General features: G+C 41.0%; 1 protein-coding gene across 1 annotated transcript in view; it reads left to right on the top strand.

The window, feature by feature from the left end:
• Positions 1-14929, top strand: part of LOC126456583 (uncharacterized) — a 454669-nt gene that overhangs the window by 385037 nt on the left and 54703 nt on the right. Inside the window, exon 8 of the mRNA XM_050092328.1 lies at positions 5990-6078. Within this exon, the coding sequence (XP_049948285.1) occupies positions 5990-6078 (89 nt within the window). The remainder of the gene's footprint in view (positions 1-5989; positions 6079-14929) is intronic.

The following is a 14929-nucleotide window of genomic DNA, read 5'->3' as shown; positions in this document are numbered from 1 at the left end:
GGTTATCTCAATATCTGTCATTTTGATGGTATCACGAGGATTGAAAGAAGGGACAGAGTTACGATATTCCTCGGTGAAACAACTTAGGAAGACCGAATTCAGTATATCGGCCTTCTCTCTGTTATCTTCCATTACCCTCACGAGTTGGTTCTCTATCTGCTCAAGGTAGTTTTCGGACAAGACATCCAGAACAGTGCCACACGATTCCCTGTCTCTGGCACCAGTTTTGATGGTACAACACTCCACATCTATACCTGGCAAGTTGAAGTCACCCCGTATTACAACGGCATCTTCAGGAAATTTACTGATGACATTCTGCAAGCTCTGTCTGAAGCACTCTACAACTACAGATCCTGACCCAGGTGGTATATAAAAGCATCCGATCACCAATTTTGACCGTTCTTTGATACTCATTTTCACCCAGATTAATTCACATTCGGAATCTGTGATAACCTTGCTAGATTTTATCGAATTTTTTACTGCAATAAACACGCCGCCACCATTGGCGACTAACCTATCCATATGATACACATTCCAGTCTGAACTTAGGATTTCATTGTCATTGACGTCTGGCTTCAACCAGCTTTCTGTTCCCAATACTATCTGTGCATTATAACCTTCAATAAGCGATACTAATTCTGGGACCTTTCCCTGGATGCTCGTGCAGTTTACTAAAATCATATTAACCTTTTCTATCTCTGATCTGCGAGGTCCAAGAATCTCTGAGATCACTGTGGCTGATTTAACAGGCAAATCGTGTTTGCTCCCAAGGGAGGGGTCCTCCAACTTAAAAAAGCCCCGTGTGCGCGCCACACGTATTCCGTTACCCTAGTAGCCGCTTCCTGCGGGTAGTGCACGCCTGACCTATTAAGTCAAAACCCTACAATTCTGCATCCGATAGCAGAGGTCGAGAAATTCGCACCCGATGCGTCGCAGAGCCGTCTGAGCCTCTGGTTTAGACCTTCCACCCTGCTCGAAACCAGAGCACGGCGATCAACCCTGGGTACGATGCTACAAATAGACAGGCTGCACCCTGCGTGCGTTGCTAGTTGCCTTCACCAAATCAGCCAGCCGCCGAAAGGAGCCGAGGATGGCCTCAGAACCCCAGCGGCAGGCGTCATTCGTGGCGACATGTGCCACTACATGCAGCCGGTTACACCCAGTGCGCTCGATAGCCGCCGGCAGGGCCTCCCCCTCATCAAGGCAAACATACCGAATGCACACTAGAATTCTATCTCGCCTTGCCTGCTGAGGCGCTCCATAACCCGCCTAACATTGGAGATCCCAATGACTAGCATACCCCCCACCCTCTGTACTTGTCCGGACTGGGCAGGAAAATAGACCGCTGGCCCAACAGGAGAGGCATCCCGTGCTGGCTCAAAGTTATCATCAACACTGGGAAGCACCTCGTACCTGTTGCTAAGACGTAGGGAGCCAGCCGTTCTGCGTGCTCCCTGTTTCGCCTTCCGCCCAGTGACACGCGAACCCACTACTGTCTGCCACCCACTCTGGAGTGAGGAGGGACCGATCAACTGTTGCGTATCGGAAGCCGTAGTCACATCCGGGACACCAGGGTATTCCAATGACACCAAAGGTGTCGCAGATCTCGTCACTGGAGCCCCGACGTCACTGCAACTTCGAGCATTAGCTAGAAGCTTGTCGACCGTAGCCAACGCAGCTTCCAGCTGTTTCCGGACAACAGCCACCTCTCTTTGTGTCCGCTCACAACAAGCACAGTCCCTAGCCTTATCGTACCATGTATAAAATAGATATGAGTTCTCAAGTGGTGCTACTGAGTTTGAAAATATACCAAAGAAGAATAAAGTAACACTAAAAATTGATGTGCAGATTTCTCACTGAACTCCGAGACTGCAAGATATTAAACAGAGATAAATTTCTCTGCACGGAAAATTTACACTGCGAAGCTGCCCTACACAACGATATTCACAGGACTTGAGCAAAACCAAAAAAACTACGATTAATTTTCTAAACTCGAATCTACACAGTAAAATACACACGTACAGTTCACTTCTTTGCAGAAGCATGTGAACAAAAAACAAAGACTAAATTAATCTACGTTGAACACACAAGTGCTGCTAATGCTGCTCTGCTGTGCTTTCTATCGGCTCGGTGGTATCGTAGTAACCATACAAGAAGTGCTTCCAGAGTTTTGCTAACAGCAAGTGTTAGAAACATACAAAATACAATGTCAAAAATATAACAATAAAAAATATTTAGTCATGCAGAGGGAGATGTATGGAAATAAATTACATTTGCGTGACTAAACATTATTTACAAATACCATATTTCTCACATTGTGCTTTTTTTAAAAGTATGTATGCACGTCATCATACTGAAGTTCACAAATGGAGGCGGACTCATTAATATAACTACATAACAAAGCTCACAAGCAATGCACAATTAAGCGTAGCAGAGACGTTAATGGACACGATCTCGGAGTAGGTATCCCCAGATCAAGCTTAATAAACAACTCATCTATATTACCAAACGACTAATTCGGTCGCAGTGACAGACTACCTAACTAATGGCTTTCAGGAGCAACAAAAATTTTATTTCCAATATTTCATGTAATTAGTGAACGAATTTAAAAATTTAAAATACCGTCATAAACTACTCATATAGTAATCTTCTGTTAAAAGTTTAACACTGTAAGATAAATATTATATTTACAAATCTTGTACATGTCTTGGGGCAGTGCAGCTCACCATACGGAAATATCCAGACTATATTCATCCAGTATTTGCGAAAGAGATCACTTAGCAACTTCTAACAAACTTTAATCATAATTTCTAACCTTTATGACAATTTTTACCGCTGGCACTGCTCGCAAAATAATGACAGGAGAAATATTTACCGCTTATTACATTTCTTCTATTCATGCAGTATACAACTTCAGTGTTAGGCATTCATTACTTCTTTATTATTAACTATATTGGCAAGACATTTTGCATATAGTACCCACATATAGCATATACGTGCGAAATTATACCACTGTACTTATAATTCAGGAGGTTTAACGTCTTAATTAATGAAATGCGTTAAAAACTAGCTGTTGCTTAAATCGGAATTCACATCACCCAGACGATACTCGTCCAGTGTTTCATAAGCTACAGCCACATCAGTACTCTGTAAGCCATGTGACGGTGTATAGCGGAGGATACTTCGGACATCACTGACTGATCCACCCTTCACTTTTGCAACTGGCAAGTGGGAAGAATGATTCTTGCTAAGCCCCTCTAGTAGATCAAATTTCTCGAATTTTCTCCTTGTGGTCATTTCGCAAGGTGTATGTGGGAGAAAGCAATATGTTGTCCGACTCTTCCTGGAAAGTGCTCTCTCGATATTTCAACAGAAAACTTCTCAGTGATGCACAATGCCTCTCTTGTAGTGTCTGCCACTAGAGGTGGTTTTTTTCTGTTTTTGGCATTCCTGAAACGCACTCGGGAAACCCAAACGGTCCTGTGACGAAATGCGCCCTTCTTCGTTGGATATTCTTTATTTCTTCCACTAGTCCTACCCGGTAACGGTCCCAGATTAATGATGAATACTCAAGATTCGGTTGAACAATGGATGAGATAGATTTCCTTAACATTCTTGCTATGAGTCTCAGTCATGCATTTGCTTTTCATACCATTTTTTTTTTTTTTTTTGTAGTCATTCCACTTAAGGTCACTCTGGATAAATACTCCAAGATATTTTACGGTACATACTGTTTACAGCAATTTGTCATCAGTTATGTAGTTGTACAATAGTGGATTACTTTTACTGTGTGTGCACAATAAGTTACATGTATTCACGTTCAGGGTCAACTGCCAGAGTCTCCAAAGTTCATCACTCCTCTTTAGGACATTCTACAAATCAGTAATGTCTTCTGGCATTGCTACTTTCCTGTAGGGAACCGTGCCATCTGAGAACAGTCTTAAACAGCTCCCGACTCTTTCTACTAGATTATTTATATTCACCGTAAATAGTAACGACACTATCACATTCCCTTAGGGTACTCCGGAAATTACCTTTACATCTGTCGATTCTGTTCCGTTAAGCGCGACGTCTTGAGTTCTGTCTGCAAGGAAGTCTTGATTCCAGTCGCACATCTAGTCCGCACGATATCGGCGAACAAGGTTCTGACCCTGACAAATATCCCAGGTGAGCTCCGAATCACATCACAGGCATCTATGATTCTGGCAACCGATTCCATCTCCGTATCCACTGTGGTCTCACACACAAGTGACTTTAGACATCCCCACAGAAAGTAATCAAGGGGATTCAGGTCAGGTGACCTCGCAGGTCATGGAATAGGATTCCACTTCCAATCTAGCTATCAGGAAATACTGCACCAGTACTGCTCCATCGTATTGCACTGTACGCCTCTGAATAGCACTGATTAATGTATTGGTCTGTCGTTGATTCCTAGCACGTTCTGTCATGGGACAATGTAAATACGATACAACAAAGCCAACTTATCGACAAGAAAATTAAGCAAAAACTACCTCACGGCTTCCCTGCACTCAGGCTCCCCCGCCTTGTTTCCTTTCAGGAAAAAAAAGGAGTTTACTTGTAAATAAACAGAACAGTACGTGTAAACTTGTAAGCATGTTAGTTGCAAATAAGCTGAAAAACAGTAACGCCAGACAAAGCGGTAGATAAGTTTACTTGGATATCTCCCTAAGCTGGCTTCTCTGACCTCAGGTTCCCTGTCTCAAATTGTTCAGTGGAGCATTCAGTACGTCCCCTTACATTTTTGCATGTTCTTACGGAAACATACTGTATATAGCTGCAATCACTGGACCGGTTTTTATTTTACCTCTGGTGTAAGTCTGTTTTCGGAAGCAACCAACAGTACTCTCTGTATGAAACTGTGTTATCACGCTTTGCAAAGACGCAGTGAAGACTTGGCAGTACTAGAGGATGGGCTTTACTTTAATACAGCTCCTGAATGTAGTATGAACTTCATCTTGTTCGGTAACTGGCCACTTTTTGCTGTCTGAAAAGCGTCCTTTGGAAACGGAGTGTTTGTGTGAGTGATGTGTGTGTGTGTGTATGTGTGTGTGTGTGTGTGTGTGTGTGTGTCTGTGTGTGGTGGAGGGTGGCACATGTGTGGTTGGTCCATCATCAAACAGACCACTTTTCAGACAAGAGGAATGTTTAAAGAATTAATAATCTGTATGAAATATTTGCGAATCCGGAAAATCAAACCTGAGTTCCTCACATCGTATCGACACTCCACCTGGGGAAAATAGAAAAAAAAACAATTGCCCATTGGCTCATTCCGCTTTTAGAAAGGGTGTGGGGAGATTGAGGTTTGAAACAACGGATTGCAGCTAAATATTTAGCCTCCGGATGAATACTTTATTTGCGGCATTTTTTAAAATGCAAGCACGCAACATGTTTCTGACTTCTGGCTATTTCTGCTGAAAAAGACATCGGAAATAAAGCAGATGTGCCATACGAATGTTGCTCTACTATATTCCCTATATACCATCGACGATTATCTTTGTCGCATCAGTCTCATATGGTCACATTTTCTTCCGGTTCCGATGATAGTTTGTTTTCTCTTAATGAATATATTTAGTTAGCAAATGGAATTCTGTGCTTTTTAATTTACGCAGAATGTGGTTTGCCCAACATTATACTACAAATAGTTTGATATAAGCATACATAACTGCATACAATTCCAAAATTACAGGAATCAGCTGAAGTCTATAAAAATTATTAACATATACAAATAAATTATACTTGTTATTATATGTTAATTTTGGTGCTTTTACTTGTGGCAACTTATCTTTCATATTTCAGTAATTAATAATACATATTTTTTACTTTAAAATTGTTATTTCCATTCCTGTGCTCTCATACGATGTACAATGCATTCGGACAAATTATTTTAGTTCCGGAGTCAGTTGTATCATAATTTTTGAAGATCCTCCACAATATGTTACTATATTTCCAAAACTTTTGTCTTTTGCAGGAATCCAAACGAGCCACACCCTGTGACGAGCAACGAACCTGTAGTGTGGCCCAAGTACGACCGTGAAGGTCAAAGGTTTCTTCAGATAGGTAACCTCTGCACTTCCTTATTTCGTGAGAACTTTCCTAGCAGCCAAATAATAACGAATTTATACCAATATAGTTATGTAGGAACAACGGATATTACTCTACAGCTCCTGCGAATCTCTCCTGCAGTTTATCAGAATAGTCTGGCAAACATTAATTGCAGATCTGTCAATGGAGTAATGTGGGTATTAGTAGATTTGCGATAAAGTTCAGGTACCCAGTCGACTGCCTACTTAATGGCTAACTATGCTAATGGAAGGGTCTCGTATCGCCCGAAAATCTGCAGTTTTATTGCCGTATGAGGAACATTTACCCACAGTTTTAATTTGCCAAGACGACCTTTCACATAATAGATACCTGGTAATAGCTAGAAACGTTTAGTCCATTAAATGCAACTGTTCTCTTAAGACAATCTTTTTTCTGTTACTCACGACTCGGAATCAAAGAAGAAGATTGCAAATTTTATAGATAAAATATTTTGATGAAATCTGTTCTCACAACAGCAATGCAGTAAAGGTATTTGGATCTCGCAGCCTGTTGGCTGAATGTGATATTGCGATATACCATTCATATTTAAAATGTACAGGGATGAACGTAAACAAACACAGCAAGCACGACGTGGGCTGTACTTAGTCATTCCGTTTGTAATTCTGATGCCTGCTCGTTACTAAGACGAACACGATGGAACTTCATTCTCTTTCCACTGTTGTGATTACAGATTTATTTCCTTTTTCATATTCTTTACAGTAGAATCATTAGACATATTCGCAGATTAGCTTCCCACGACATTGTTACAGTAAGGATACATATACATACCGCAACCAGTTATGTTGTTTAAGAACTATTACTCTATTACATTAATTTATTAGTGAGATTTACAATCTACTTGTGCTCATTACCGCATATTAAGGCACACAAATCACTTACATATCAGCTAAGTAGATTCTGTTTAATTTTACACTCCAAGTAGGTTTTTCAGTAATCACGGAAATAACTGAATACTAGACTTGTTGGTTCAGAACAAACATTAGTTATATTTATGATCACTTTTCAGTAACTATGTTACATCAAGGGATACTTTTTTTAAAATTTCAAGCTTTGTTGACTGTTAATAAATACTACTGAAACTAATAAGGAACACTGTGACTGATTTTGGGCTATATATATACCTCTTTCAGAAAGCATTATATATATATATATATATATATATATATATATATATATATATATAAAAAGATTTTGAAGTCTGAGAATGCAGCGTTTGAACATAGGTACGCAATTTCCAATTCAGGTAACATAGGTAGCAATCTTGTACTAAATACTTTCTAAGAGAAAAAAACACTTCAGCAGAATGTAAAAAGCTGCGTAGTCTTATGGGAAATCAATAAGATTATTTTTCTAAAAAATTGTATTCTTATTCCTCTAATGTCTCTACCTACTCCACTTTATTACAATTTTGTATCACTAGCCAGTCCATCTGATTTCATGAGTGTCGAATTTCTATTCAGTCATTTGTTATAATATTATTACAATGACCCCTCACCAGTCAAAATTAACAAAAAACTGAATTACAATGCTCATTTTATTTGTTCAAAATAAATTAGATTATTTCAGATATTGATACTTTCATGCAAATTTTTTCTGGAACTCATAGACTTCCAGTTATTTATTTTTACAATAACAATTATTGATATTTTGTTGACAACTTTTCAGTTAGTGTTTTGCAGGAATGGAAATGATTGCTGTAAAGGAACACATCTGTAATATTTCAAGAGAGCGGAAGACTTTTGTTGAAAGAGTTAGTTGGTAATACAATCACTGAAAAGTTCATTCTCTACAACTCAATAGAAGCACAATGTTACACAAATAACGCCTATGACTGTAAACACATTTCAGATGTTTTCATGCAGTTAATGAGTAAATGAGATGTTAAGCAATGACTGTAATTATTTTCCAGAATTGACTGTTGTTTGTATCTTATGGAATTTGCAGAAAATTTTCGAATTGGTTCTTTGTCATCTGGCATGCATACTGTAGGCATGGAGCTGTAAATAGGTAAGCAGAGCGTTGTCTGGTGCAATTATTTATGACTCTGATCCAAACAAACCACAACTGTAATCGTTATCTGTCCTCCTTCCTCCCTCCCCCACCCTTGCCTCCTCTCCCAGTAGACCATTTCGCCACATTGTTTATTTAGGACGCTGTGATTCTATCCTACTAGTTATGGACAAATATTGGGGTTTATTAAGGACATAATTTATTATCCAGTTAATTATCCTTACCACTATAGTTTATGATCTGAGATGGCTGCCTCTATATTTATGTTACCCATATCTTTCTCACTATAGTTTTTGACCCACTATGGCTGCCAGATTATTTCCATGATAGTCTTACCTAAATAAGTATAATTTCTGACCCAATATGGCTGCCACATGTTTCCAAGATAGCCTTATGTTAATGGTATCGTGATGGTCCAATCAGGTGCGGCTGCTCAAGAAAAGTGAGCCCGTAAGTCATTCCAACGGTCATAACCCTGTGCAATAACAACAGGTAATTCAAAGAATGGAAGACAGTTTTGACGTGAAAAACAACTAAAGTATTATTATAACTTTTTAGTGTAACAAGAATTTTTTGAAGATGTAGCCACTGTAAGGACTTCCATACGAGATCTTCATCCAAAGACAAATGTAGATGGTCGCTAATCTGAGGCTTTCAATGTATAAATAATTACCACTGTGTGTTTACTGTAGGAGAGAAAGAGACAGGTATGCTTGCCTATTGAAACCAATACTGCTTGGGCCTCAAAGCACTAACACACTTCCTCAGCCTCCAGCTGGCTAAAGCACTCACCGGCCGCCGCCGCTGCCGCCACCGCTTTTGGTGAAATCGGAGGTCCAGATTGGAATGACTTCCAACAGCACTGCGTGAACCTGGGGGAACTACCGGCTGTGCACCTGCATAAACACATTAAATGTATATATGTTGCAACAATCCTAGAACTTATCATCTTTCCTCTGTTTAAGTACACATGCGTGGTGTCATCTCCTTCTTACGTCTAGCGTTTGAGTTATAACCCAACAGCTTCTGTTGCATATTCTGGTAACTTATGTGCATACTGTTTTTTCTAGGTCTACCTATTAATCAGTGTAATATTACTAAAGTGGTAATTATAAAGGTTTCTGACAGATCCTTGCAATATATATATATATATATATATATATATATATATATATATATATATATATGTGTGTGTGTGTGTGTGTGTGTGTGTGTGTGTGTGTGTGTGTGTGTGTGTGAGAACAGAAAAAAGAAAGTTCACGCACAATATAACTGATGAAATCTAAAAGGGAAATAGAATATTAGACGGCAGGATAATGTTTCAGATGTTGAAACATGTGAGGAGTGGTCACAGAAACGACGCTTTAGTTATTAATGATCAGGATGGAAATACGCTACCAAACAAGAAAAAAATCCTGAACAGGTAGAGAGAATATGTTGAAAAGCTATTAAATGCTGAAGACCCAGAGAGTGGCTTTCCACTTGAGAATAATGCAGAGGGTGAAGGAGAAGCCGCAAACATTCAGGTGACTCAGCAAGATGTAGAAAGAGCAATGAGGAAATTAAACAATAATAAAGCAGCAGGAGAGGACAGAAAAATGGCAGAGATGCTGAAGGCAGGAGGAGAAACACTTCAGGAAGAGCTATACAATCTCATAAAAGAAATATGGGAAAAATAGGAAATCCCAGAAGAGTGGAAATCAGCCGTCATTATCCCCCTGCATGAAAGGAAACTACTACAGAGGCATTTCTCTCCTAAGTGTACCTCATAAAGTTCTGTCTTTAATAATACTTGAAAAACTTAAGCCATTTGCAAAAGTATTGTAGGAGAGCACCAGGCAGGCTTCCAGGAAGAACGATCGACCATCGATCAAATTTTCACCGTTAAGAAAATCTGGGAAAAGTGCTAGGAATTCAGCCGTCGGTTTTTGGTGACGTTGTTAGAGGACTTCTCTAAGGCTTATGACAGTATCTACAGATTAAGTATGTACAAATCCTGAGATAGCTTGGTATACCAATGAAGTTAATAAATATGGTCAAGGTGTGCACAGCGAAGACAATAGCCAAAGTCAAATACCAAGGGGAGCTGTCCGAGGAACTCTATATCAGAACGGGTGTGAGACAAGGTGATGTTATTTCACCACTGTTACTTAATCTGGTCCTAGAGAAAGCAATCTGGGAAATGAAAAGAGAAAACAAAGGGGTGACGCTAAATGGTTGGACAGATTTATTGGGCTATGCAGACGACTTCGCAGTTCTAGCAGAATCAGAGGAAGAGATGGCAGAAACCTAGCGCAAAATACAAGTAAGATCGGGTTACGGATTAAGGCGGGAAATACCGAGGTAATGGAGGTATCAAGAGAAGCCCCTAATGATATCCCATTATAGGTAGGAATATGGAAATTTGCTGAAGTGGAAAATCTGAAGTACCTTGTTACATGGTTCAACAGGCAAAATAATTTAAAACAAGAAATAAACAAACCTATTGTGAAGTGCTCTAAAACTTATTTCAGTCTAAGGCAGATAATTTCATTCAAGAATATGTCAATTAAGACGAAACTTAATGCTTACAATGCCGTGATAGTGCCAGTATTGTTGTATGGAACAGAAACCCTAAGCATAACAAAGAAGGATTAATAAAACTTGTTGGTCTTCGAAAGAAAAATTATGAGAAGGATCTTTGGACCTGTCCAGGAAGAGAGCTCGTGGACATGCAGAAAAAACCGAGAACTGTATGAGCTGATGAGGAAACATAGTTAAAAAAATGAAAACGCGGATAATAAGCTTGGCAGGCCACATTGCTAGGAGACCAGACACCTCTCGGGCAAAAGCCGTACGTATGGGAAGACCTGTTGATACCCGTCCAATGGGAAGACCCAGAACGCGATAGGAGGATGAGCTACAGAAACACCTTTTCTAGCTAGGAGTCCGTGACAACTGGAACCAAAGTGGACAAGATCACCATCTATGGAGGAGCGTTGTGAGGTCGGCACATGATCTACAGGGTCCTCGATCGCCGATTTGATGATGATGTTGATTAGAAACAAAGTTAGTTTATAAACAAATTCATTACTTACATTTATCAACCTCTGCTACATCTATCATTTAACCCCTATCACTGTCCCATTTGTGAACAGCACGTGATAGGAATGATTATTGATAAAGCTCTGCGTTGGATCCTATTTCTCGAATTTTCGCATTGGAATAATTTCACAGGATGTATGTGGAAGGAAATAATAAGTTGCCCAGTTCTTCCTGGACTGTGCTCTGTAAGATTTTTTTCAACAATAAACCTCTCCAACATGCACAGTGCCTCTCTTGTAGTGTCTACTACTACAGCTTGTTTAATGTCCTTAACAATCGCGTGCCTGCCAGTACAAATTGTATCTCGTCTACCTGTTTCATTAAGGCGACCTGGCAAGGAACTCAGAGTCTGAGACTGACAAATCATACTCAGCATTCGGTCGAACAAGCGTTTTGTAAGCCCCTTCTTTAGTGGATGCATAACATTTGCTTAATATTCATCCAATGAATCTGAGCCTGGCATTTGCTTGCCTATTACTGTTTTCAGTGACCTTTTCTCAGTGGTGTAATAGCAAAGGAGTGGGTCTCTTCGCCTACTTATGAGCAGCACGTTACATTTACTTGTATCCTGGTCCAACTCCCAGTTCCTGCAGCAATCAGTGAACTGAAAGTATTCCTGCAATTCTGTACAGTTTTCCAATGTTACTATCTTCTAATAGACAACCACATCACCTGCTACCACTTGCATGGAGCTTCCATCATTATTCACCAGCTCATTTATATTGGTGTGGCTGTTTTGCGCGTCAGCCATAACCAATGAGTAGTGATTTTGCCAGTAATAGTGTCAACATATCTCCATATCCAAATCCAGTGACACCTGTGGGCTGAGGATGACACGGCGGCTGGACGGTACCGTTGGTCCTTCATAACCTGTTCGGGTGGAGCTTAGTTTTTAGTGTCAATATGTGATCGGAGTATATTTTTATTTACTCCTATAGAACAAATAAGTTACAGCAATAGCACGAACTGTGTTTCATACTCGAAATATGTATTTTTTATAAATTATAGCAATACAGAAATTTTATTTTGACGTAAGATAGATTTTTTAGTTCTTGATCAGAGATCTGCAATCATACATGCAATCCATGTTTTTGTGTACACGTGCTATTACTCTCCACCCCATAATACCTTCTTAGGGAAGAAATTTAGCAGTATATATGTATTAATGTGACATCACTTCACACAGTATTGTAGCTTCACAGCCATATTGCATCACTCTATGGTAAAGCGATACATATTGCAAAGCTCCAGTCTATTTGCAACGTTTTTAATGATTGTGATCACATACAGGAATCATTGACTGACTAGCGAAGTATCTGTGGATGATAAACTTATTACAAAAACGTGCTATATGTAGTACTGCGTCACAGATCCACCTGCTGTATGTAACAATTTAAGAAAAGCTTGTGCAGCAGAAGACCTTTTCCATACAAGAGTCGAAGGAAGCCATTCCACACTTTATTATTTACGGAGCATAGCCCCTCTGCCACTGATTCCTTTGCTTATAAAAGCAGTAATGACACCATTTTTATGGAATGAGGATGATCATGACCTTTTTAAAAATCTTGGAATTCGCCATTGCTGTGTAGTTTCCTTACAACATACAGTGACGCAGTTGTAATTTCAAATGGATATAGCATTCTGCTATATATCCCTAAGGTGTTGGAAGCATGATTATTCTGCCTACGCGTTAGTTTGTTACAATTTTTGCATAACATTGCGAAATATGGAGAAAATTGCCACAGTCCTTTTGCTTGCCTTAAGCAAGACTACTCCCGGGAATCCTAAAAGAATGTATTACATGAACCAATTTAACATAAAATTCGTTGCTTTCGCTACTAAGTCAAAATGCAAAATACACTCCTGGAAATTGAAAGAAGAACACCGTGAATTCATTGTCCCAGGAAGGGGAAACTTTATTGACACATTCCTGGGGTCAGATACATCACATGATTACACTGACAGAACCACAGGCACATAGACACAGGCAACAGAGCATGCACAATGTCGGCACAAGTACAGTGTATTCCACCTTTCGCAGCAATGCAGGCTGCTATTCTCCCATGGAGACGATCGTAGAGATGCTGGATGTAGTCCTGTGGAACGGCTTGCCATGCCATTTCCACCTGGCGCCTCAGTTGGACCAGCGTTCGTGCTGGACGTGCAGACCGCGTGAGACGACGCTTCATCCAGTCCCAAACATGCTCAATGGGGGACAGATCCGGAGATCTTGCTGACCAGGGTAGTTGACTTACACCGTCTAGAGCACGTTGGGTGGCACGGGATACATGCGGACGTGCATTGTCCTGTTGGAACAGCAAGTTCCCTTGCCGGTCTAGGAATGGTAGAACGATGGGTTCGATGACGGTTTGGATGTACCGTGCACTATTCAGTGTCCCCTCGACGATCACCAGTGGTGTACGGCCAGTGTAGGAGATCGCTCCACACACCATGATGCCGGGTGTTGGCCCTGTGTGCCTCGGTCGTATGCAGTCCTGATTGTGGCGTCACCTGCACGGCGCCAAACACGCATACGACCATCATTGGCACCAAGGCAGAAGCGACTTTCATCGCTGAAGACGACACGTCTCCATTCGTCCCTCCATTCACGCCTGTCGCGACACCACTGGAGGCGGGCTGCACGATGTTGGGGCGTGAGCGGAAGACGGCCTAACGGTGTGCAGGACCGTAGCCCAGCTTCATGGAGACGGTTGCGAATGGTCCTCGCCGATACCCCAGGAGCAACAGTGTCCCTAATTTGCTGGGAAGTGGCGGTGCGGTCCCCTACGGCACTGCGTAGGATCCTACGGTCTTGGCGTGCATCTGTGCGTCGCTGCGGTCCGGTCCCAGGTCGACGGGCACGTGCACCTTCCGCCGACCACTGGCGACAACATCGATGTACTGTGGAGACCTCACGCCCCACGTGTTGAGCAATTCGGCGGTACGTCCACCCGGCCTCCCGCATGTCCACTATACGCCCTCGCTCAAAGTCCGTCAACTGCACATACGGTTCACGTCCACGCTGTCGCGGCATGCTACCAGTGTTAAAGACTGCGATGGAGCTCCGTATGCCACGGCAAACTGGCTGACACTGACGGCGGCGGTGCACAAATGCTGCGCAGCTAGCGCCATTCGACGGCCAACACCGCGGTTCCTGGTGTGTCCGCTGTGCCGTGCGTGTGATCATTGCTTGTACAGTCCTCTCGCAGTGTCCGGAGCAAGTATGGTGGGTCTGACACACCGGTGTCAATGTGTTCTTTTTTCCATTTCCAGGAGTGTATTTTAATGCATAATTCTGATATCTTAATAGTTCGCTGTTAAGTTCTTTACTTTTACAAAATATGGAGGAAATTTGTAGCATTGCATATGTGTTAAAGTGTAGATACACAGTGACATTTCTGCCTTACATCTAGTATTTAAATTAAAGTTTCCCAGCTTGTGCTACAAATTCCATTTACTTTCTTTGAGTATTGTTTCTTCCTAGTATACCTACAAATCAGTGTAAGCTTACCAAAGCATGAGTTTTAAGTAATACTGAATTATGGGTATGAACAACGAAATATAGCTGTTATGTTAAGGAGGGTTTGTGTGGTAACAAAAGGGAATATTTTCCATGCCCCGCATCGTACTGCAGTCTCACGTCATCAGGCCTCACTGGAAATTTGTTGGTGACATACGGTATAGAACTGTGTAGTACATGTCTAAATGTCTT

Source organism: Schistocerca serialis, chromosome 2 (genome assembly GCF_023864345.2).
Source record: "Schistocerca serialis cubense isolate TAMUIC-IGC-003099 chromosome 2, iqSchSeri2.2, whole genome shotgun sequence".
NCBI lineage: Eukaryota > Metazoa > Arthropoda > Insecta > Orthoptera > Acrididae > Schistocerca > Schistocerca serialis.
This window is presented reverse-complemented; position numbering and strand designations above follow the sequence as displayed.